Here is a 25,514-nt window from a genome sequence, read left to right as displayed (position 1 = left end):
GATGACATAACCAAATGTATACCAGTGAAGACAAACTCATACTTCTGGTAGATTTTAATGCTAGAATTGGAAAAGAGAAAATTTAACAGGAGTGGTCTCCTCCTCAACAACTGTACTGAACATGAGTTTGTTATTACTGACACAATCTTCAGGCAAGCTGACAAATATGAAACTTTGTTGAGGCATCCAAGATCCAAGCACCTGATTGACTATGTAATTATATGGCAGAGTTATCAGGGATATCAAGATCACCAGAGCAATGTGAGGAGCAAACTGTTGGACTGACCACAGGATGATCAGCCATTTTCAATTTACACATTGTTGCTCTTCATTGAAACAATGCTGAATAGATCAAACCGCAATTGAATATAGCAAAGTTGAGACATCCATTTCATCAAGGAAAACTCAAAGGAAAAAATTGATCGCGTTACATCATCAGGTCTCATTTTGCTCAAATCAGCTTGTCAAAACAGTGTCAGAGAAGCTTCCATCAGAGATCAAATTAGGATTTAGATTGGGTCGGTGCACCATAGACATGATTTTTGTTGTTAGGTAGATTCAGGAAAAATGCATTGAACAAAACATGGAACTGCATGTTGTCTTCATGGATCTAAAAATAGTGCTTGACACTGAACATGGCCTCTGGAAAGTTCTAGAAAAGTTTGGCTACCCAATTCATTAACATCGCATGTCGATTCCATGAAGACATGTCTGATCAAGAACTCTCAGATGGTGACCTCTCTAAACAATTCCCCATATCTAACAGGGTGAAACATGGCTGCATGCTGGCACCAGTCATCTGTGGTCTCTTCTTTGTAGCCATTCTAAATTATGGATATGATAGCTGTCAAAAAGGAATATGCATAAGGTACGTAACTGATGGAGGACTCTTCAATCTCTGAAGACTTGCTGCAAAGACAAAAGTCCTTGAGGCACTCATTTGTGAAGCTCTCTTTGCAGATGTTTGTGCTCTACTTAGTCACAGTGAAAGTGACTTACAGCTCATCCTTGAGAGGTTCTCAGAAGCAACTAAACAGTTTGGACTCATCAGCCTGGAAAAAAATGAAGTCCTCTTCCAACCAGTCCCATCATCCACTGAGCCAATCATCAGCAAATATGGGAGGAGGGATAGCTCAGTGTTTTGAGCATTGGCCTGCTAAACCCCAGTTGTGAGTTCAATCCTTGAGGAGGCTATTTAGGGAACTGGGGTAAAAATCTGTCTGGGGATTGGTCCCCCTTTGAGCAGGGGGCTAGACCAGATGATCTCCTGAGGTCCTTTCCAACCCTGATGAAAGAAAGCATCACCGGTACCAAACTAAAGAATGGCCATATCTTGGCAGTAGTATCTTAAATGATAGTTCCCTGGGTCAAGAAATATCAAACAGAATACAAAGGCGAGCCAGGCTTTTGGAAGACTTTCCCATAGTATCCTCAACCGGCCTACCTTCAAACTGTTGCCAGAACTGACATACAATGCTGCTTTGATAGCACCCCTTTTATATGGATGTGAAACATGGACAGTTTACTACAGACACATCAAGCAACTTGAAAGCTTTTACATCCATTGTCTTTGTTCTATTCTGTAGTTCTGCCGGCAAGACAAAGTGTCAAATATCAACATCCTTGAGAGAGAAGAAACAAACAGCATCAAACTAATGATTATCAAAGCCCAGCTTAGATGGGCAGGTCGCGTTATCAGAATGGGTGGTAACAGATTCCTCCAAAAGAGTTCTTTATGGTAAGCTGGAACTAGGAAAATATAGGAAGAGCAGTCAACATAAATGCTTCAAAGATGCCCTTAAGCAGAATATCAACTCATGCAGTGTAAGTATTGATGACTTTGAAGACACAGCCTATGACAGACCTGAATGGAGAGTAACTATCGATAAACATTGTAAACATTCTGAGAAAGACAGGTGTGAAAAACGCATTGAAAAAAGGGCCAAGCATCATGCCAAGTTTTTCAGTGGCATTCCTAGATGACATCTGCTCATGACCTTGCCCCGCACAAACTGGACTATAGAGCCACAAGAGAATACATGAGATGCCATGACATCATTGTCGGATATGATGGACAGACATCCTGTGTTTTTGATGCAGGTTTGAGGCTATATGAAATATTGTAAAAGTATCCTCCTGAATTGATAACATATGAAATTTTTGCCAGATAAGATCTACCAATGAGCTTTATTAAAATCAACGGCTCTTCTTACTCCCCTACTCTGAATGACTTTTTTGTGCTTTGTTACAGTAACATTTAAACAATGACAATATAGAGACTCTTCAGACTTCCTTCACTGAGTTTGCATTAGCCCTGCTGTCTTGGTTTTATATTTATTCTTTCCCTTGGTATTAGTAACACGTCCATGAGCTTCTAATACAATCACATACGGGCAGGTCTGCTAGTTTAAACATCTGCAAAGGCCAACACCAGGAACAACATCTTTCTCCCATGCAGACACAATATTTTACCACAAGTATTTTAATATTTGGGAGCTACATTGCATATTTTGATATGATCATAACTTTGTGAAAATTCTGAACCCTGAACATTCCTGTTGCTAATTCATAACATATAGCAATGAATTCTTAATGTCCAATTTATTAAAATATTTAGAGGAACAAGACATGCCCATCTGCCATTAAAACTGATTCTTTCTACAGAGAGTCTTCACTTCAAATAAAAGTTTGGATGCTGAAAGGAGCAATTCTGTGCTTCTTCATTTAACATGCTGGATCCAGACTCGATACTCTCATTGGCATGCTGCCATAAATACCAGTTCATCCCAGTGTAGTTCCACTTCCAATCAATTGCATGACAGTACAGAACTCAAGTTAAACAAGCAGAGACTTATTAAGAGATTTTGCTGGTATAAGCACTATTTGGTGGCAGAGAGGGTGGGGGGAAGGGAGAGAAAAAGCATTTAAAAAGCATTTACTTTTTAGTTCATACCTTTAATTAGCTGCATAACTCCAGGGACTATAATTATCAAAATTGCTACGAGCTTGCAAAAGGTAAGGAAAATCTGGATGCGAGCACTCCAGCTGACACTCATGCTATTCAGGACCATTACCACTGCTGCAAGAGAAGAAGAGGTGAAAGTTAATCAGAAGTGCTCATCCCATCGAAGGCACTGTAAACTAAAAACTGAATAATACTGAATAGTGGATTCTTACACATGAAAGAAAACAGAGACATCCTAATAACTTTTTCCCTCTGTTACACCCTCACCTTTCCCCTCCCCATCCTATGCTAAATGCCTCTGCTGAACCCATCTTTCTGTCCCACTGCTCCAACCATCAATCTCTTCACTATCTGCCTAGCTCTTTCCACCTCAAATTATAGCTTGTCACTTACTCAGAGTCAGAATTGTTAACTGTTGGTAATGGATGGGCTGATATAACACTGCTTTTGATTAAAAAATTCATTGCACATCCCATCACTCTGGGCCTCAGTGTTAATGTTGGCTTGATTGTAGAATTGCATTTTTAAAACCATAATTAATAATAAAATTAAAGCTTCTCACTCTCACTTAGGCTCTGCATAAATTTGCCCCTAGCGACATCTCTGCCTTTATTTCCACTTACTCTTCTTCTCACTACTTATCCTCTTTTAGGATCATATTACACCAGCCACAAGGGGATGAGGTTGCAAAGAACTTCGCAACCATCTTTGGGAATTCTAGCACTGTTGTGGTGCTATATGCACAGAGGCCTTGCAGTCCTCCAGTGCCAAGTTTGGGCCTGTGTCCAGCTCATATGCAAAGACAGCAGAAGGGGAAGGAAGGATCCTTTCATTCTCACCCCCAAATTGTGTGCCCTACACATCAGGGCAAGTACACTGTGGTTCTTAATGGGGCCCTGACTGACAAAGAAGCATCTAATTCTATCCCAGTTATTCTGGCATATGTAATTATATGCCCGTAGCAAGAGAGGAGGTATTAGTAAACGAATAATTATATAGAGTACAAAACCCTATTGCTAGCCAAAAGAAGAATACAGTTTTTAATCCCTGGCTGGAGAAAAGGGTGAATGTGATAGTGCAAGCCTATCAATTGATCCTCTCTCTGTTTCCATCTAGAAGGACTAATGAATCAGCTTTACATCAGAATCCTTCCTTACTCCAAAGCCTTCTTAGGAGAACTGGTTTATCCAGACTACCAGATATCTCACACACCACTGGATTTATAAAGTCACAATTTAGGAGTGCCCATTCAGAGCCTGAAACGTGGACTTAGCAAATATTCATGCAGGTGTTGCAGGTCTGGCCCTGTACAGACTCTCCAGTGGCTAGAGCTACTGCTTCATCATGTGTCTTTACAAGTCGGCTCTAGGACTACGGATGATGATTAACCAGCAAAACGGACCAAGGTTTTACTGTACTTCAGAACTGAGACAGTCTCTTTTGGGCTACCACAAAAAACAAAATTGTCTGACTTCTGCAAAATCTCCTTGTAGTCAGAATATTTTGTGTTTTGCTTTATAATTCCTGTGTACATACGTCGACCTGGCAACACATATAAAGTGCTGGGAGCCTGATTCACCTCGGTGACACTTGACACTGATATAATTCAGTTGATTTAAGTGTTAAAAGTTCCTCCTGTTCTAAAGTGGAGTAACACAGTTCTGAATCAGGCCCTAAATCCTTATATATGTTGGACTGACTGGTTGTTGATCATATACTCTTTTACATTGTCAATTTTCGCAGCTACCCGTAAGCATTTAATTGAAAATTCAGCAAAATACATTTTAAACAGCAGATATACCTGCACTGTGTAAGTCACTAAGAAATCCAATGCCAGAAGTTATTCAGTGCTTTATTTCAAATTTTCTAGAAATTTCAGTTTATATTTGTATTGTGGTTCTTGCACAAGACAAAGCAGAGGCAGGGGGCACAATACAAATATAAGATGAAATTTTCAGCTTAGTATTTTAAACCTTCCATTCAGCTCATGCAGAGTTCAAGTTCCATGCCAAGAACATTCAGTTACACAACTCAGCACAGAGTAAGTAACATGAGCAACTCTGCCTCAAAGAGAACTATTCTGTTCTCACTGGTTTTTAATAAGTTGATCAACTTCCTGATATGCACCCAAGATTTTTATCACATAGCAAACAACTAGTGAGAACTACAGCTGAGAGAATGATAATTTCAGTTCACACAGGTTATGTCTAGACTGCAATAAAAGACCTGTGGTACAGCTGTGGCTGGCCCAGGTCAGCTGACTTGGGCTTGCAGGGCTGGGCCGCAGGGCTGCAAGTTGTAGTGCAGACGTTCACTGCAGGGATCTCAAGCAAGGAGGGGTTCCAAGCCTGGGTTCCAGCCCAAGGCTAAACATCTACATTGCAATTTTATAGCACTGCAAGCCCAGCCCTGTGAGCCCAAGTCAGCTGACCCAGGGTCTGAGATTCAGTACCACAGCTTTCTTATTGCAGTGTAGAGATACCTACTGGTTTAGCTCATGCACAAGCCATACATTCATAGGTGGGTCGTGTTTGCTTGAACACAATCTCCTCTGTTTGTGGGCACATTAGAAACTCACAGATGTTTCCTGTGATCTCAGCCAAGGCAAAACCAGAAATGGGGTGGCCAGCTACTTTGTGGCTGCTTAGTTGTGGGTTTGCAGTTGAACAGGAAGAGAGAGAAAAATGCAATTAAAGACTGAACATGCATGAGCCCAATGTTGCAATCAGATCTGTTCAGGCACAGAAGGTATCTATGCTACTGCAGAGCCTGAGTGACGTCAGTGGCAATCTGCACGAGCCTAACAGTATGTCTGTACTGCAGAGAGGAGGTGTGATTCCCAGCATGGGCAGACAGACTCACACACAGCTTTGCTTGAGATAATGCACTAAAAGTAGTAGTGTGGACACTGAGGCACTGGCTGACACTAGACACCCAGATCCGCCTGACCCTTGGGTCTGAGCTCAGGTGACCAGTCCAAGCCACCACCCGTGGCACAACGTCCACACTGCTATTTTTAGCACACTAGTTCTAGCAAAGCTAGCATAAGTCTGTCTACCTGTGGTATTTGTACCTGTGTTTTATAACAGCAGTGTGATTTTAGAAGAGAGAAGGAAGAAGATAGTGGAGAATAGAAGCCATGACAGGCTTTTATGGCCTAAGTGCTTGTGAGAAGTAACAGCCCACATTAGCCTAAATATGTTGCTATTTGAACATCTGTGTGTACCAACTGAAAAGGAGGCACAGAAGGCATAAATCTTGATCTGGAATACAAAAGCATCTCAGTGAAGAAAAGTCTTTATTTAAGCTGCTTATCTGAAATCTGCCAAAGGGGACTGATTTAGTCATAACTAAGGCTGCGTGTCTATCACGGAGGTCACAGATTCTGAGACTTTCTATGACCTCTGCAGCGGCCAGTCCAGCTGGCTCCAGGGCTGCCCAAGCAGATCAAGCAGTCCCTGGGCCAGTCGCCTAGGCTGCTGCTGGGGCAGTTTGGGTGCGGACCGGGGTTCAGGTACAGGGATTGGGGTACGGGGTGGAGCTTACCTGTGAGGGGAGGGGCGCCCTGAAAGCAGCTGGCATGTCTCTCTAGCTCCTAGGCAGAGGGGCCAGGGGGCTCTGCATGCTGTCCCGGCCTGGAGGTACCGGCCCCACAGCTCCCATTGGCTGCTGTTCCCATCCAATGGGAGCTGTGCAGCCAGAGCTTGTGGCGGGGGCACAGAGCCCCCTGACCTTCCCTCCCCAGAGCTGCAGGAGCTGGATAGGAAGCCTGCCAACCTTGCCTCCCACCCCCCAAGCACAAGCAGGGGTCCTGGACCACGTGGCCACCGCCCACTTCCCCCCCAGCACCAGCAGGGGTCCCAGGCCTTACCCCCCCCCCCCGCCCACAGCACCTGAAGCACCCCCAGACTTCCCCCCAAGCCCAAAGTTTAGTCAGGTCCCAGGCCATGAATTTTTGTTTACTGATGTGACCTGTCCATGACATTTACTAAAAATACTGTGACTAAAACATAGCCTTAGTCATAACTGATGCCATTTGCAATTGCTATACTGGAGAAAAAGAAGTTAGCGGGATTGTGTAAACTCTGAAATAATGTAAAATGATGATTTGGCCAAACAAAAATGTCAGGGTTTTGGTTTTCCCCCCCCCAGGAAATATTGATATTCTGCACAGCTCTGATGACCACACTTTCCCAGAACAATATTGCCTGTGTTTAGGAAGGGTATATATCTGGGGTACTTGATGATGGGGCAGAACTCAAAGACAAGGGAAATTTGAGTCCTCTCTAGAGCCCCAAAATACAAATAAACAAGTTAAAAACTCTTAAACCATACATGAGCAGTTGATCTGTTCTCAGACTCTCAGCTTTGTATAGCTGAAACCTCTTTACCTGCTCATTTGATATGGAGATCAAGTGAAGTGATTGGATATACAGTATTAACTGGGCCATTTCTACTCAGGTTACATAGTAATAATACAGTTCAATACACTTATATAGTGTAATTTATCCCCAAGAATATAAGACCGCTATGCACTGTGTGTATATATAACACTCTCTCACTCTCCGATTGTGCTAGAATTGAAACTGCATGTAATATAGGCCTTTTGGCCCTGCAAAGTCTGCAGCTAAGGGACCTATGATTTGGGGGAAACACAAACGTGAAATGAAAGCTGAGCATCTCCTTAAGAAGAAAAAGTATGTTGCTAGCCCTCCTCTTTGCAAAGATGAACTTGGAATACACAAATTGACATAAAATGAATGCAAAGTTTGAAAGGAAGAGGCAGATGGCTTCCACTTCTGTAAGCAGAGCCAGGGAAGAATTTAAAGATCATCCCCCATACAATCACTTTTTATGTATAATGAATTAGTTAAGTTTGGGGTGTACTCCCAAAGAATTGTCTCACTAACCCTCACTAAAATCCTTAGGCTGGCCCTGTGCATAGAGGTCTGATAATTGTGGGCAGCAATTGATTACGATGGTAGACACAAGTAATTTGCTTCCAAAGTCAGCCCAAAATTGCTAAGGTTTAGTATGACTACAGAGGGTATTGTGTGTCTAGCATGCTCTTTGGAGCTATAAAATAATAAATTAATTAATAATGGAATTTTAAAATTGATTCATTGTCCAGGAGCTCAGTTTTAATTCTCATCTGAAATATGGCAACTGCAGCAGCACAGTGCCCCCTAACACAATATAGGAACACAGTTTTAGTACTGCTCTAAAGGGAACTACCTCACTTTCTGAACCATTAACATAATTGTGGACTTTTCTGGGAATGTTCCCATCCAAATACTAATCCAGCCCAACCTTTATCATCTTGTAAATCTTGCTTGCTGAGAAGATCAGAGGACAAGATGGTAAGGCTACAGAACAAAATCTCTCTTATTACTAACACATAGTTCCATGATGCTTCCAACTATTTTATTCCCATCTGAGATGATAAAGATAACTTGGGTGAGCCAGAGAGCTGCAAACAGCAGTTTTATCACTCTGCATAATCAGCAATGTCGGCACATAGAGAAAAGAGACACAGAAGCAGGTGAGAAGGACAAGAGATGGGGTAGCTGACTTGCAGTTTGACTTAGGCTATATCAAACCCTTGAAAGGAAACAGAGACTCCAATCTGGATGGGGAACTTTGTACACAGCCATACTACTACTACTAATAATAATAATAATAATTAAATACACTAGATAATACTGCTCATAGAAGAGTCAGACTTTCAGATCCCTGGATATATGTGCACTATCTGATATAATACACAAAATGCTACATCATTACAGAAAAGTAAACACTAAACCCCATCCATCAGTGTTTCCCTTTACCTCTCTGTTGGTCACTGTGACGCTGCAGTCTATATGGCTTTATAAAAATATGCTAAATGAGTGAATATAATGTAACTGGAATATGCTTCATGCAAAAGAACCCCTGTAAGGTATCATTACAAAACTTATAAGCTACTGAGTGTGGTCATCCTATTTGTATAAATGTATCACTCTTGTATCTGAAACTAGAAATATGAAATATAACTCTGAGGGCCTACTGTAATTATGCAAAGTGCCGGCCATTAATGGTGGTTTGGAATCTGGATGACTCCCATTAACAAGGACAATTGTCTGCAGATGAGTGCATTTTACCTGTAAGTCTTCCTGTATACGTGTGTGCTGGCAAGTGGGCAATGAAGTCTTGCAGTGACATGGGATCATGTCACCTGAACTAGAATCCATCTTTAACCTGGTGTCTTTCCATTGAGAAAAAGGGTGTGGGAACCAAAAGAGGGACAAAGGATTCCCACCTTATGCAAAAGATATATAAAGGAGTGGAAGAGAACAAAGGAGGGAGAGGAGCCATCATGAAGAATCCACTAGCTACCACTTGAGCTGGAACAAGAGTTGTACCAGAGGAAAGAATTGTGCCCAGGCCTGGAAGGTGTCCAGTCTGAGGAAAAAACTTACTGAAGCATCTCTGAGGGTGAGCTTATCTGTATTTAGTTTCATTAGACTTAGATTTGAGCATTTTATTTTATTTTGCTTGGTGACTTACCTTGTTCTGTCTATTACTACTTGGAACCACTTAAATCCTACTTTCTGTATTTAATAAATCACATTTTACTTATTAATTAACTCAGAGTATGTATTAATACCTGGGGGAGCAAACAACTGTGCATCTCTATCAGTGTTATAGAAGGTGAACAATTTATGAGTTTACCCTGCATAAGGCTTATACAGGGTAAAACGGATTTATTTGGGTTTAGACCCCATTGGGAGTTGGGCACCTGAGTGTTAAAGACAGGAACACTTCTGTTAGCTACTTTCAGGTAAACATGCAGCTTTGGGGCAAATAATTCAGACCCTGGGTCTATGTTGGAGCAGATGGAAAGGTCTGGCTCAGCAAGACAGAGTGCGGGGTCCCAAGCTGGCAGGGAAGGCAGGAGCAGAGGTAGTCTTGGCACATCAGGTGGCAGCTTCCAAGGGGGTGTCTGTGATTCAACCCATCACAGTCATATTTACAAGACTTTCTCCAGGAATCTCTAGTTTCAGTGAGGCAGTAACTCATCCTACCCACTCTGCACAAACTCTCTTTTGGTCACCATAGCAACAATTTGCTGACGACTCCAAACTCCCCTCAGGGCATCATTTCAGGATAACTCCACCCTCCTGCCATGCAGTTTCTTTGCTTAATTACTTCATGAATCCTGACTTATCAGACAGATTTTCAATTAAATTAAATGTAATAAAAATACTATTTTAAATTCTTCACTCTTTATACTGGAATTACACGCACTTAACAAAACACTTTAATGGAGTCACCCCATAATGTTCCTTCTGTCTCAGTGACCTTGAAGTTCTTGAACCTCTGTCTTACCCTTATCTTTTCCTGAAATATTTTAGGCAGATGTAATTATAAAAAAAAAAGTAATTAACCTCAAAAACTCAAGCCCTTAATTCAATTATTCATATGGTTTCTGCATAATTAAAATAGAAACAAATGTGGTCAGATATTGATTTTTTTTAATACTGGTGGGAAAACACTTCTACAAATAACTTGTTTCTTTATATATAATCTCCCTATACAAAGAAAAAGTCATCTGATTCAATTACCTGTGCAAAACAAAAGTATCTTCCTGTGTGACTTTTTACACTATGACTTTTTACACTGTTTTGTCTGAAGTCCTTTTTCATTCCTTTTATATTGTTTCAAATATATGTGCTGCCCAAATTAAAAAGAGCACTGTTCCTAAGGTTCTGCAGTAAACACAACACTAATGTAGGTCCTACCTATGTGCCAGCTGAATAATAGGAAAAAAGACTAGAAGGTGCTGTTCCTATTGTGTGTGTTAGTGCTATGCATTAATACCTGCACTGCTCTGAACCCACGGCGATAAGAGATGGTTGGGTTCATAGCTTACTGAAATACTGGCTAGACCTGGGCAGAAAATTGTTTTCCTGTTCCAAAACACTTTTTGAGATATCAAAAAATTCCTGCACCATATTGAAAGGCTTCAGTTTTGTCCCAAAGTTTTTCACCATGAAAAATGAGCTTGAGAGAACCTCCCCAGAAGAGCCTGTTGGTTAGGGAATTCACCTCTGATGAGGCTTCAAGTCCTTGCTCTGTCCTGACTGCCAGGCTACCAGGGATGCCCAGGGGGGAGCAAGTGGGGCAATTTGCCCCAGACCCCTAGCCCCTCAGAGGCCCCCACGAGAGTTGTTCGGGGACCCTGAAGCAGGATCCTTCACTTGTTCCAGGGGCCCCGGGCCCAAGGAGCTTCTCCCGCTCCAGGTCTTCGGTGGCAATTTGGTGGCGTGAGGTCCTTCTGCTCTGGGACCCGCCGCCAAAGTGCCCCGAAGACCCACGGCGGGGGGTCCTTCCTCCCCGGGACCTGCCGCCGAAGTGCCGAGTCTTTGGCGGCAATTCAGCAGCGGGGGCCCCCCGCCGTCAAAGACTCCAGGCCCCTCCGAATCCTCTGAGCCCTGCAGGCTACTGGGTATTCAGGGTGGGTCTCTCTCAATCTCTCCTCTTGCAGCTGTTCCAGTTTGTGTAATTAATTAAATATTCAGTGGACCAGAGAGAGGGCAGGAGTGGGATCAGGGCTGCGACAGAAAGATGGAGCAAGGGGTGGTGGTTCAGGGGTGCAGGCGCTGGGCAGTGCTTACCTCAAGCAGCTCCTGGAAGCAGCAGCGTTTCCCCACTCTGGCTTCCGTGCCGAGGCACACCACATGTTGCCCTGTCCACAGGTGCCAACCCTGCAGCTCCCATTGGCCATGGTTCCTGGCCAATGGGAGCTGCCGGGATGGTGCTTGAGGCAGGGTCAGCATGCAGAGTGAGCCCTCTGGCTATATATAGGAGCCGGAGGCAGATATGCCACTGCTTCCGTAAGCCGCGTAGCCCCTGACACTGCTCCCTGGCTGGAGCACCAGAGCAAGGCAAGCCCCAGACCCCTCTCACCAGCGGGAGCTCGAGGGCCAGATTAAAATGGCTGGCTGGCTGGATGTGGCCCACGGGCCATAGTTTTCCCACTACTTCTATAGTCTGATGGTTAGGGCACTTACTCAGGATTTGAACCTGCATCTCCCATATCCCCATGATAATAAATAGACCTGAAGAACAACTCTGTGTCAGCTCAAAACTTGTCTCACTCACTAACAGCAGCTGGTCCAATAAAAGATATTACCTCTCCCATCTTGTCTCTCCAATATCCTGGGACCGACATGGCTACAACATCACGGCATACAATTAATATTTAATGATTTATACAATGTGAAACAGTTCTAACAGGAGCAACTGAGAGACTCACCCCAGAATGCACAATAATTCTGTAATGGTTCACATCAAGGCACTATCTATTCAATGTCTGACTTATTTTAATTATTTTCTACTTTAACATCACCTTCACCCTTCTCCAAAGCTTAAATTTGATACTTACTGATGCCAACAGCTGTAATAAGCTTAATTGCTAGGTCTGGAATTTCACATTGGATAAAAAATGGTTCCAGAATATAGCGTCCAAATGCCAAGGATATCACGGCTGTGGCAGCAGGGCTAAGGTAAACAGAAAGAAAGAATCAAGAAATGATGGTTAATCTACACCTGTGGATAAACAATGTTCACATAGGATTATCTTAATTATCACAAAAATGAATTCAGTTTAACTGTGGTGTGTCCTCCGTAACTGTGTAAAACCACAGTGTCTGAATATAGTGGAGGTTCCAAGGAGTGCATAATCACTTATGCTTTGCTCAGATGCTACTGAACTATCATCATCACTTTTATCAACAAGGACTGACTTATGACTTACCTGTTGTAGCACAGTCATAAATGACATGCACTGGAGATTTATGAACACAGTCTTTATTCATTCCCTTTAAATCAAAAAGGATCAGGTACCAGATAATAACTGGTATTTAAATCCAACTTTATAGAAGTTTGTGGATAGACTTTTAATTTTGCATGCATCTCATTTTTCACAAGAGAATTTCAAAGTTCAGAATTTTGCTTTATTCAGATAAGCATCCTAAAAATATCCAGCACTTATACCATAGTCCCAGCTTATTTAACCAGGATGAAGCTGTGACGCTAAATTGTAATTGTAAATAGGCTTCTGTGAATCATTTCTGCCTCTTGTCCTGGTCAAAAGTTTCAGGTCCTTTTCAACATGGGGAATATTCCTCAAAGACAGTGAGAGAGCACTTATTGCACAATGAAATGTACAGAAAGAAAGTACATATTACAGAGATGTAAAAGCAGCAAAGAATCCTGTGGCACCTTATAGACTAACAGACGTTTTGGAGCATGAGCTTTCGTGGGTGACTACCCACTTCCTCAGATGCATGTAATGGAAATATCCAGGGGCAGGTATATATATATGTGTGCTAGCAAGCAAGCTCGTTATCTCTAGCTTGCTTGCTAGCACACATATATATATATACCTGCCCCTGGATATTTCCATTACATGCATCTGAGGAAGTGGGTATTCACCCACGAAAGCTCATGCTCCAAAACGTCTGTTAGTCTATAAGGTGCCACAGGATTCTTTGCTGCTTTTACAGATCCAGACTAACATGGCTACCCTCTGATACATTACAGAGATGGAGCAGGAGATAAGTCATATCAATATATGCATAACCAGCTTAATAAAGGATATGCCTCCTTTTCTTTTTAAGACAAGAGAGAAAGTTAGCCAGAGGCCTTAGCATTAATCCAGATATTGACATTAGTTTGCCCTGTTACTCTAGGTCAGACGTAGTCATGTTGCCTACATAGTGGTGTTCCAGGAATTCTGTTTCCAGAAATATTATTTCTACCTGCTCAGACAGCTATTTGTGCTTCCATCACCTAGTTACAAACAATAAGGAGCTAAGGGCCAGGGATACCTTTGATCTGATTCCCCTGGAGTAAGGCCCAACCCATACAGATTAATATTATAGTATTTTTACTTCCACTTGTGGTCAAAACCAGGAAGTGCAACAGTGCTTGCAAATTCAAACAGGAAAAAAGTTAAGTCCACTTTTTATTCAAAGTTCAGTAAAGGTCTGGTTCAGTCTGGAGGATAGATGAAAGTTTAGGTAATTTTGTATTTAAACTGGTTCAATAATCCTTACCAGAGTATCTTTACAAAAACACCTTATAGAATATAACAATGGTGAAACCAACAGAAATTAAACAAGACTGTATTGAAATTGCTCTACAAGTCTCTAGAATTTAAATAGAGAATAATAGTCTGTCTATGGGATTTAAACTATCCTTTAGAATATAATAGCTAATATCCATGCCATAAAATTTTATGGGACAATTTAAAAATTCTATTGAGAGGTTATTATTGTGTGTTAAATTCCACAAGGGAGCTGCATTTCTGAAAAATATTTTCCTAATGTTGTGACTCAGCCACTTATCATAGATTGTGTTGCATCAGACTGGGGCAAGCAAACATTAAAACTATCTTGTTAACAAAGGTTCTGTGTTGGTTAAGGGAGGGTTGCTGCTTGCACACATTTACCACTCCCGCACTTTCCCTCATACATGGGGGTTTAATGGCTTAGCAGACACTCAGGGCCTGATTCTCTTCTCATTTACATGTCACTATATTAACTTCAACTGAGTTACTTCTAATTTACACAGGAGTAAGTGAGAGGAGAATCAAGCATCCCCAAGAGTTTAGTTTGCATCAGGTTGTTTGTACTGCTACAGATCAACCATCAGACCAGATCTTTTGAGTATCCACACACAACTTCCTTCTTCAGTTCCAGTGCTCTCTTTCAGAACCTTACCTAATCTTTTTTTAGAAAGACCTCTTTTTAATTCTCTTAAAGAGAGAGTAATGGTTAGCTGCACCACTACAATTTTTACACTCCTGCTTTTCCTAAATTGTGCCTGCAGTAAATACTGTAGCTTAATGAGCATTTATATGCTCTCATTTTTCTGTGGACTGCGCTAACAGCTGCAGTCCACAAATAAGAGAGCAGAGGGTCAAAGTAACAATACACTTTGCATTGTATTGCAAACATGAAGAAAAACTGGCAAAGTACAAACACCTTGTGCACCTCTCTTGCTTTCAGTAATAGGTAGAAAGAGAATGTATCCCTTGCAAACAAAGGATAGTAACTGACTATGTGCAGCTAGAAGTAGGAAAACTACCACCAGCGCATCTCATAGCTCTAAATGGGTTGCAGTATGCCATTGTCCAACCTATGGTTTAAGCCGTTAGCAACCACCTGACATGGTTTTATAACACAGGTCTAACATGGTTCTCGGGATGGGGAGAGGAAGAGAAAATATCACTGAATGCACTGGTTAGAGAAAGTGCATGTGAAAGTCACATTTAAACATAACTGTTGCTAGCAACAGTTTAATCTATATCACACAGAATTGAAATGTCCCTTGGATTTGTAATACTGTGGCTGACATGATATATGGGAGCAGGAAATGTTTATTCTTTATTGTGGCTGCTCCACTAGTCTGTGGTTTTCATAATCCTGCAGTCTTTCAGAGGGAAAAGGACACAGCTGAGGAATGTGTGTGTAACTTTTCTGACTCCTTAGAAGTCACTGCTTAGAACACAAAGTACATATTGGGTGGCTAGTTCTTTCCACAATAACAACCAATTAGTTGACAGCCACAGGAGTCAGAACTAAAACTCTACACAGAATTTCAGCAATGTAGTTCTGATAACTACATGTTACAACAAGTATGCCCCCATAGTTATTTCTCAGAATTACTGATTCACAGATGGTTTGGCTTTATTCTCATGCACAGTTTATATTTATTTGGGTGTGGGACAGGCTATGATGATGAATGTTCTCGTGACATCATCAAGGTGTTGACACATTTTAAACAAACTTTGGGGTCAGAGTGACTTTGCATTATTACTGCATTTAACCAACTTAGTCTGTGCTACAATTTGGATCCTTGCCCATTTTTATGTAAGTCTGGCAGTGAGAGCAAATAAAGCACGTGCACTGTGATTAACTTGCTGCATGAGAGGAAGTGAGTCTTACTAAGGCTAGGAAGATTTGAAAAGACCTGTGTTTATTTTATGTAGGTGAATTGTCATAACAATATAGATAGCACGAGCTCCTCACAGTAATAGTTCAAATAGATTTCAAGGGACTAACTTTCTATAATCAATTTGAATTTGATAACTGATATCCATTAAAATTGTGGGTGTTGGATTGATATAAAGACACTTATATTTATTATACTTTAAGGCTCCAACAGCGCATACACCTGTAGCATAAGACACAAAACAACACAAAAGACGGTTACTCACCTTTTTAACTGTTGTTCTCCGAGATGTGTTGCTCATATCCATTCCAGGTAGGTGTACGCGCCGCGCGTGCACGTCTGCCAGAAACTTTTTACCCTAGCAACTCCAGTGGGCCGGCAGGTCGCCCCTTAGAGTGGCGCCACTATGGCACTAGATATATACCCCTGCCGGCCCGCCCGCTCCTCAGTTCCTTCTTGCCGGCTACTCCGACAGTGGGGAAGGAGGGCGGGTGTGGAATGGATATGAGCAACACATCTCGAAGAACAACAGTTACAAAGGTGAGTAACCGTCTTTTCTTCTTCGAGTGATTGCTCATATCCATTCCAGGTAGGTGATTCCCAAGCCTTACCTAGGCGGTGGGGTCGGAGTGAGAAGTCGCGGCCTGGAGCACTGCAGAACCAAAGGCCGCATCATCTCTGGACTGCTGGACCAGGGCGTAATGGGAAGCGAATGTATGGACCGATGACCAGGTCGCCGCCCTGCAGATCTCTTGGATCGGGACGCGGGCGAGGAAAGCCAGCGATGACGCCTGTGCTCTGGTGGAGTGAGCAGTCACACGGCCCGTCGGAACTTGGTCGTAGCAGGTCCTGATGCAGGAGGTAACCCATGAAGATAACCTTTGGGAGGAAATCGGTAGCCCCTTGACCCGGTCCGCTACTGCCACAAATAACTGGGGGGACTTGCGGAAGGGTTTGGTCCTGTCCACATAAAATGCTAGTGCTCGACGGACATCTAGCGAGTGGAGCTGCTGCTCCCTGCGGGACGAATGGGGCTTGGGAAAGAAGACTGGGAGGAAAATCTCTTGGTTCACATGGAAAGCTGAGACCACCTTGGGAAGAAAGGCAGGGTGAGGTCTCAGCTGTACCTTGTCTTTATGGAAGACGGTATACGGTGGGTCCACCATGAGGGCCCTCAGCTCTGACACTCATCTAGCTGAGGTAATGGCCACAAGGAAGGCGATCTTCCACGAGAGGTAGAGCAGGGAGCAAGTAGCTAATGGCTCGAATGGAGGGGCCATGAGCCGAGTCAGGACCAGGTTGAGGTCCCATGAAGGGGCTGGAGGGCGAATTTGTGGATAGAGCCGCTCCAGCCCCTTCAGGAATCTCGCCACCATAGGGTGAGAGAAGACCGAATAGCCGTCCACTCCAGGATGAAATGCAGAGATGGCGGCTAGGTGGACTCAGAGAGACGACAGTGCCAGACCCTGGGTCTTAAGGGACCAGATATAGTCTAACAGAGTGGTGACGGGAGTCTCCGTAGGATGAAGAGCTTTCTCTGAACACCAGCAGGAGAAACGCTTCCACTTAGCTATGTAAGTCGCTCTGGTGGAAGGCTTCCTGCTGCCCATGAGAACCTCGCGAACCGGGGTGGAACATTGCAACTCAGAGTCTGTCAACCACGCAGGAGCCATGCCGTCAGGTGAAGAGACGGAAGGTCTGGGTGATAGCGCCTGCCGTGGTCCTGAGTGATCAGGTCCCGATGAAGGGGCAGGGTAACTGGGTTGGCTACTGAGAGGTCCAGCAACATGGGATACCAGTGCTGTCTGGCCCATGCTGGAGCTATGAGAATCACCCGGGCTCTGTCTCTGCGCACCTTGATGAGAACTCTGTGAATCAGCGGGATGGGCGGGAAAGCATAACACAGGCGGGCTGTCCATGGGATCAGGAATGCATCCGCTAGAGACCCTGGCTCCCGACCCTGGAAGGAGCAGAATGTTCGACACTTCCTGTTCACCCTGGACGCGAAGAGGTCCATCCGGGGATGACCCCACCTCTGGAAGAGTGAGAGGGCGACGTCCGGACGGAGGGACCACTCGTGCGAACGGAAGGATCTGCTCAGCCGATCCGCTAGGGTGTTCCGCACTCCCGGGAGATAGGAGGCTGAAAGGTGAATCGAATAGGCTATGCAAAACTCCCAGAGACGTATTGCCTCGAGACAGAGTGGAGAGGACCTGGTGCCGCCCTGCTTGTTGATGTAAAACATGGTCGTTGTGTTGTCGGTGAAGACCGCGACACAACAACCTTGAAGGAGATGGACAAACGCTTGACAAGCAAGGCGGACCGCCCTCAACTCCCGTACGTTGATATGGAGGTTGATCTCTTGTGGCGTCCACAAGCCCTGGGTTCTCTGGGTGCCGCAGTGAGCCCCCCATCCCAGATCGGAGGCGTCCGTGGTCAGGGATGCCGAAGGTTGGGGCGGATGAAACGGGAGCCCCGCACAGACTACCGATTGGTCCAGCCACCATCGAAGAGAGTCCAGCACCCTCTGAGGGATGGTGATGACCGTGTCCAACGACTGTCTGGCCGGCCGAGACTGCGCAATGAGCCATGATTGAAGAGGTCTCATGCGGAGTCGAGCATATGCTGTTACAAACGTGCAGGCTGCCATGTGGCCTAGGAGGGCCAGGCACGTTCGTAGAGAGGTCATCGGGGCCGCTCGCAAACGTAGAATGATGTCCGACAAGGACTGGAACCTGGGCAAGGGTAACAAGGCCCTGGCCAGGGTAGAATCTAGAACGGCCCCGATAAACCCTATCCGCTGCGTTGGAAGTAGAGTAGACTTGTCCACATTGATTACGAGGCCCAAGGTCGCAAAGAGGGTGCTGATCCTGTCGACATGGTCGCGGACCTGTAGCTCCGACGTGCCTCGGATCAGCCAGTCGTCCAAGTAGGGGAAGACATGGATGCGGCAACGTCTAAGATGTGCGACGACAACTGCCATGCATTTTGTAAAGACTCTCGGGGCCGTAGAGAGGCCAAACGGAAGGACCGCAAATTGGTAATGTTGGCGGTCGGCCACGAAGCGGAGGAAATGCCTGTGTTGGGGGGCAATCGAGATATGAAAGTAGGCGTCCTGCATATCGAGGGTGGCGTACCAGTCTCCGGGATCCAGGGAAGGGATGATGGTTCCAAGGGATACCATGCGGAACTTCAACTTCACGATATACTTGTTGAGTTCCCGCAGGTCGAGAATGGGCCTGAGGCCGCCCTTGGATTTGGGGATTAGAAAGTAACGGGAATAAAACCCCTTGCCCTTCTCGTTGTCCGGAACTGCCTCTATGGCTCCCTTGGCAAGGAGCGCATGCACCTCCTGACGGAGGAATTGCTCGTGAGAGGGGTCCCTGAAGAGGAACGGGGAAGGTGGGTGGGAGGGTGGGGGCGAAGAAAACTGCAGGCGATAGCCAGCCTGCACCGTATGCAAGACCCAACGGTCCGACGTTATTTGGGTCCACGCCGGGAGGAAAAAGGAAAGGCGGTTGGAAAACTGCAGGGAAGGATCCGGAGGGGAAACTGGTACTGCGCCCCCGGGGGCACCTTCAAAACAAAGGCTTAGGTCCTGGAGGGGCCTTGGTGGAGCCTTGGTTCTGCCCCGTTTGCCCACCAGACTGCCTGCGGCGGTTGTTCCTGCCTCGGCGCCTCGAAGGGTCCTGCCGTGGGCGGAATTGAGAGTATGGCCGCCGCTGCTGCTGCTGGTTTTGCTGCCTGAACGGCCTACGTTGTGTCGCCGGCGTATGCATGCCCAGCAACCTTATGATGACCCTGTTATCTTTTAGATCCTTCAATCTAGGGTCTGTTTTATCCGAAAACAGGCCCTGGCCTTCGAAGGGGAGGTCCTGGATTGTGTGCTGGAGCTCCGGCGGAAGGCCAGAGACCTGCAGCCAAGAAATCCGGCGCATCGTAAGCCCCGAAGCTAGGATCCGAGCGGCCGAGTCGGCAGCATCAAGGGAGGCCTGTAGCGATGTTCTTGCTACTTTCTTGCCCTCGTCCAGGATGGTGGAAAATTCCTGGCATGCATCCTGGGGCAAGAGCTCCACAAACTTCCCCGTCGCTACTCAGGAATTGAAAGAGTAGCGGCTGAGGAGGGCCTGTTGGTTTGAGACCCGGAGCTGCAGCGCCCCCGCCGAATAGACCTTGCGGCCCAGGAGGTCCATCCGCCTCGCCTCCTTCGACTTGGGCGCTGGGGCCTCTTGCCCGTGGCGCTCCCTATCGTTCACTGACTGGACCACCAACGAGCAGGGGGTCGGGTGAACATATAAGTATTCATAGCCCTTTGAGGGGGCCATGTACTTTCGCTCCACCCCTCGAGCCGTCGGAGGGATGGAGGCCGGTGACTGCCGGATGTTAGTGGCATTAGTCTGGATCGTTTTTATGAAGGGCAGTGCCACTCTGGTGAGCGCATCGGATGAAAGGATGCTCACCACCGGGTCCTCAATTTCCGACACCTCCTCCGCCTGCAAGTTCAGGTTCTGTGCCACCCGGCGGAGGAGGTCCTGGTGTGCCCTCAAATCCAGTGGGGGGGCGGCTGGAGGACGAGGTGCCTGCCACAGCCTCATCCGGAGACGAGGACGAAGAGACCCCTGGCAACAAGGTGTCCACGGGGGGTTCCGTGAGGGGCTGCACCTCCGTTTCCGGAGGGAGCTCTGGGTTCCGGTGAGTATCGTCCGTTTCCGGGGAGTGAGGGGGTCTAGACGACGTCACCTCTGGTGGTCTGCGCTCCGCCACAGGGCGGGGGGTAATGTGTTGCGGACCCTGGGCCTGAGAGTATGCCCATGGGGTCCAAAACCCCCACTGTGGAGGCCCTCATTCTTGTGGCGGAGGGTCTTGGAACAGGCCCGCGTGCCTGTCCTGTGCCATGGCATAGACACTGTCAGTGTGGGAGGAAACCGACGGCTCCCTAGAAGGCCAGGGGGGCGCCGAGCTTGGATGATATGCAGCTCTATGCGCCGTGACTGACGTTCCCCTCAGTGCCGAGGCTCGGTGCCGCGACCCACATCGGTACCGGGATCGGGACCAGGAACGGCGTGATGATCTGTGCCGAGATCCCGACCGGGAGCGGGAGAGATGTCGGTGCCGGGAGCGGGACCGCGACCTTCTGTGAACGCGGTGCCAGGCCGGCAGCGGAGACCGGGACCTACCACCAGCGCGGTGCCGGGAGGTCGACCGGGTTCGGGACCCGTCACCGGTTCGGTGCTGGGAGGTCGACCACGGGGCCGAACGCGGAGGCGAACGGCTTCTGGAGTCTCGGTGCCGGTGGTGAGATGAGCCCGACCGGGACCGTGCGGATGGTGATCGGTGCCGCGAGTATGACCGGTACCGTCTGGGCGACCGGTGCCGGGACTCCGAGCAGCGCCCCGAGCGTGAGCGTTCGCACCTCCAGGGTGATCGGTGCCGGGACTCGGGAGACAGCGCTCGAAGTATCGGCTTACCCCTGGAAGTTATGCGTCCCGGGGGTGCCGGCTGAGGCTGAGATGGCTCCGTAAGTGCAATTAAGTCCCGGGCCGAGGCAAAGGTCTCCAGCGTCGATGGGACCCTTAGCTTGACCCCTGATCTTACGGGGGAGCTAGGTGGAGCTGGACTCAACGGACCTTCTGGGCCCGGAGTCGACAGCAGTCCTGCAGGCGGTGCCACGGCTAAGGTAGGTGCCGGGCGGTCCGCTCGGGCCTGCCTTGATGGTGTCGCAGACGCCGAGGGACGTAGATCTGTTCCCGGTGCCGGAGATGGTCAGTGCCGGGGAGTCTTGCTGGTGCCGGCGCGGTCCAGTGCCGTAGTAGAACTGGCTGACTGCGCCGCCGGTGCTGGAGACAGGGCCGCTTCCATGAGGAGAGCGCGAAGTCTTTGGTCTCTCTCCTTTTTAGTGCAAGGCTTAAAGGCCTTGCAAATGCGGCACTTGTCGCTAATGTGCAATTCCCCAAGGCACTTAAGGCATGCGTCGTGGGGATCACTCGTAGGCATAGGCTTCTTGCACGCCGAGCACTGCTTGAAACCCAGCGAGCCAGGCATGGGCCCGGTGCCGGATGCCGGGGAGGGCAACGGCCCACCCGCAGGCAACGTTCGATAACTATTTACAAGATTCTAACTAACTACTAGACTAAAGGACTATCTACAACTCAACTAAGAACTATCTACAATCAAACAACGAAGACGAACAGGAGAGCTAGGGACGTGGAGGTCAGCAAGCCGCACTCCACAGTTCCAGCAACTGACACGGCGGTAAGAAGGAACTGAGGAGCGGGCGGGCCGGCAGGGGTATATATCTAGTGCCATAGTGGTGCCACTCTAGGGCGCGACCTGCCGGCCCACTGGAGTTGCTAGGGTAAAAAGTTTCCGGCAGACGTGCACGCGCAGCGCGTACACCTACCTGGAATGGATATGAGCAATCACTCGAAGAAGAATAAGGCAGATTCTTGGCCCAAGTTAAGTACTTATGGACTTAAAGTTGCTTTACATTGGCAGCTGGGGATTCTCCTGTTTTACAGTAATATCTGAGTGGTGTAAAGCTGCTATAGCCAGCTATAAATTTCCCACACCTTCACAGAGGGAAAAATGCAGGGGCATGAGGAGAGCACATGGCTCTCTGGCGAGCCATGGCCAGCTGGACAGCACTCTAGTGATATGTCTACATCACAGCGTAAGCCCAGGATTCAGACTCAGGGTCAGGCCTTAACCCCCTTTTCTTCTACAAACAAATCATGCTGACCCAAGGCTTGGACTCAGGGTCTCAGGATACCACAGGGGTGGAACATTCAAGCCTGAGTCAAGCTGGGACCCAGGGTTTAAACCCTATTGCTTTGCATTGTAGATGGTACCCCACTGGACTCATGTTCTAGGGGTCTATCAGAAATATCCCACAGTTCCACGGGCTGACAACCTTTGTCCTCTGAACAGTAAAGTTTGGTGAACAGTAAAGTTTTCCCAAACTGCACCAGGAACAAAGGGCTAGAGTGGCCACATTTTGGGAGGATAATTAGACTCGGGTTTGCAAAATGCTGTTTAGATGTTGAAGCTCCATGTTGCACCATTCCTATCCTGGGGTTACAAATGAGTGTAGATGTTCAACCCCTAGGTTATCAAAACCAGGGTCTGCTAACTCAAATTCCGATCACCCTGGATTATATTCAGTGTAGACATACCCGGGATACTATTCTTGTCTCTGTTGAGGGAGGTCGAAAGATAGTTTAGAGCTATGTTTGCATTCCTCTTCAACTATTCCAAGCCAGAGTTCACTTCCACAAATCTAAGTAAGTAGCCAACACATGACACACTGCAAATTCAAAAGGTAGGCCCTTTAGAGTATTTTTAAATATGATGTGCGGGTATCAGCACTATTACTGACATGGGTGAGCATTGCAGGCTTTACAGAAGAATTGAAATCAAGTAGCTGAATTTTTATGAAAACTAGTTCACTTTAAATCATTTTTCTTAAAAATATCTTGAAATCAAATCATCAGTGATGGCAAACGAAATAGAATCAGTAAGTGTCCTGCAGCAGAAATACTAAAAAAAAAAAAAACAGCTGAACGATCAAAATCCATTTGATTATTTCTGTCCCCTTCTTATCTGAGGTTTCTCTTTGTATTTGAAACAGCACTGACAGTGGACAGAGAAGGTAAATAGAACCCTCAGCACACTTACCGTATTATAAGCAGTTCCACCCAGACTCTAACAAAAGCTGGTAATGGGCCAAACGCCTCCAGGATGTAAGCATAGTGGCCACCGGATTTCTTGATACATGTTCCCAGTTCAGCATAGCACAGTGCACCTATGGAAATGTATTTAAAATTGAAATGTTGTATCATAAGACATAATCAATAATGTTTATTCAAAACTTTTGTGATACATGAGCATTAGGAACAGACTAAACAATAGAGCCAGTTATTCACTGAATAATTATTTCTGACCAGTTTGACATATTTCGTCAAATAAGTTATTTGTAAATACATTTGTCATTAGTTCAATCAGCCCTGTAAGTGGCCAAATTTGTGTGTAATTTATTTAATTACATTTTTCTGTAACCCACTGAATAGGTAATTTGTTAATACAGTTTCTCATTACTCAACCAGCTCTAGCAAACAGATAGAAGAAAATGCTGTGTCATGCTAGCTTAGAATCATAGAATATCAGGGTTGGAAGGGACCTCAGGAGGTCATCTAGTCCAACCCCTTGCTCAAAGCAGGTTGTCTGGCTACCCACCAAACAATGACAAAAGGTGTGTCTACACTTGGAGAGGGATGCATGATTCCCAGCTCAAGGAGACACTCTCGTACTAGGTCTCATCGAGTTAGCAAACTAAAAACAGACTATAGCCATGGCAGCACAAGCAACAGGAGGGAACGGGATCTTTGACAATGAGCCTCTCCCAACACTCATTCTGCTGTGGCTACATTTGGTTGTTAGCATTCTAGCTAGTACATCTCTTGGGAATCCCTTCACAGCATCTCTTGGGAATACCCAAAGCCCTCTTACTAGGAAGTATCATTGGTTTAGTCTCTGCTGAGATTACAAGGGCCTGGAAACTGCACTACATGTTCAGTGCTAGTTCTGAGGCATGTTGATGGAGCAACATCAGGAAGTGTGCACTGTGGACTCAAGACTTCACTCTCTAGGACTAGCAATGTGTTGTGTACTAGCTCCACCCCTACTCTTCAAATCAGGTTGTTCGGTGCTTGCACATTACTGCCTTTGTTCCTAGCTCTGGGAAGCTTGATGGGTTTCTGTATTGCCAGATGACTTCACATTTTTCTAGTAAGAGGAATCTTTCATTCTTCAATATGTTTACACTAGATCAAATAAAAAGAAAACCAGTGTTGTGTTATTACTTTAGGAGGTCTTGTCATGCAAAAGTCATTTGGTCCACTGTGGAGGGACTGTGCAGCACAAGGATGACCCTTGGAAAGCTCCCTGAGGCTGCCACATGCACAATACGCATCCTCAGCCTTTATGGAGCATTCAGCAGCATGCTAGAACAACAACATGGACCTGCATTAAATATTCTTAGCCATGTACCATCCCTCCAGTTTGTGTGTCTGTTGGAGAGTTTAATAGGCCATCACACAGTTACAAAGCCAGTAGATTCTCAGCTCCATTTATGGACAGCCTCAGTCAAGAAGAGGAGATTTACCAGCACTAAACAAATGCAGCCAAATTGTTCATTAGTGTGTGCACAGTGTTTGAGCAGCCTTTGGGAATCAATGATAAAGTGATATGGTGTCTAGTTTTATGATCAATACAATATATCCAGTTATCAATTATGTGTTCCGTAATTAATTTATGTCACTGTAATTATAAGATAAAAGCACATTTGTCAAAAAACCAACATACAGCATCTTAAATGTCCAGGGTTATGCAGAGACATGCATACATCTGCTATAGCTACTGCAATACAAAAACCACCAAATAATACATAATTTTAGAGATGGGGTTTGTAATTCAAAGGACTTCTATTTTGTTCTTATTCTGACAGCAGCCCCTTAAAGCATATGTTTCAATGAAGAATATCAGGCATATC

General features: G+C 45.8%; 1 protein-coding gene across 1 annotated transcript in view; it reads right to left on the bottom strand.

The window, feature by feature from the left end:
* The window catches only part of SLC7A11 (solute carrier family 7 member 11), an 88,153-nt gene that overhangs the window by 60,818 nt on the left and 1,821 nt on the right, over positions 1–25,514 (bottom strand). Inside the window, exons 2-4 of the mRNA XM_030564803.1 lie at positions 23,642–23,768; positions 12,393–12,508; positions 2,954–3,079 (exon numbers count right to left, since the gene is read on the bottom strand). Coding sequence (XP_030420663.1) covers positions 2,954–3,079; positions 12,393–12,508; positions 23,642–23,768 — 369 coding nt within the window. The remainder of the gene's footprint in view (positions 1–2,953; positions 3,080–12,392; positions 12,509–23,641; positions 23,769–25,514) is intronic.

Source organism: Gopherus evgoodei, chromosome 5 (assembly GCF_007399415.2).
Source record: "Gopherus evgoodei ecotype Sinaloan lineage chromosome 5, rGopEvg1_v1.p, whole genome shotgun sequence".
Lineage (NCBI taxonomy): Eukaryota > Metazoa > Chordata > Testudines > Testudinidae > Gopherus > Gopherus evgoodei.
The sequence above is the reverse complement of the archived record's forward strand: the minus strand, read 5'-3'. Positions and strand labels throughout refer to the sequence as shown.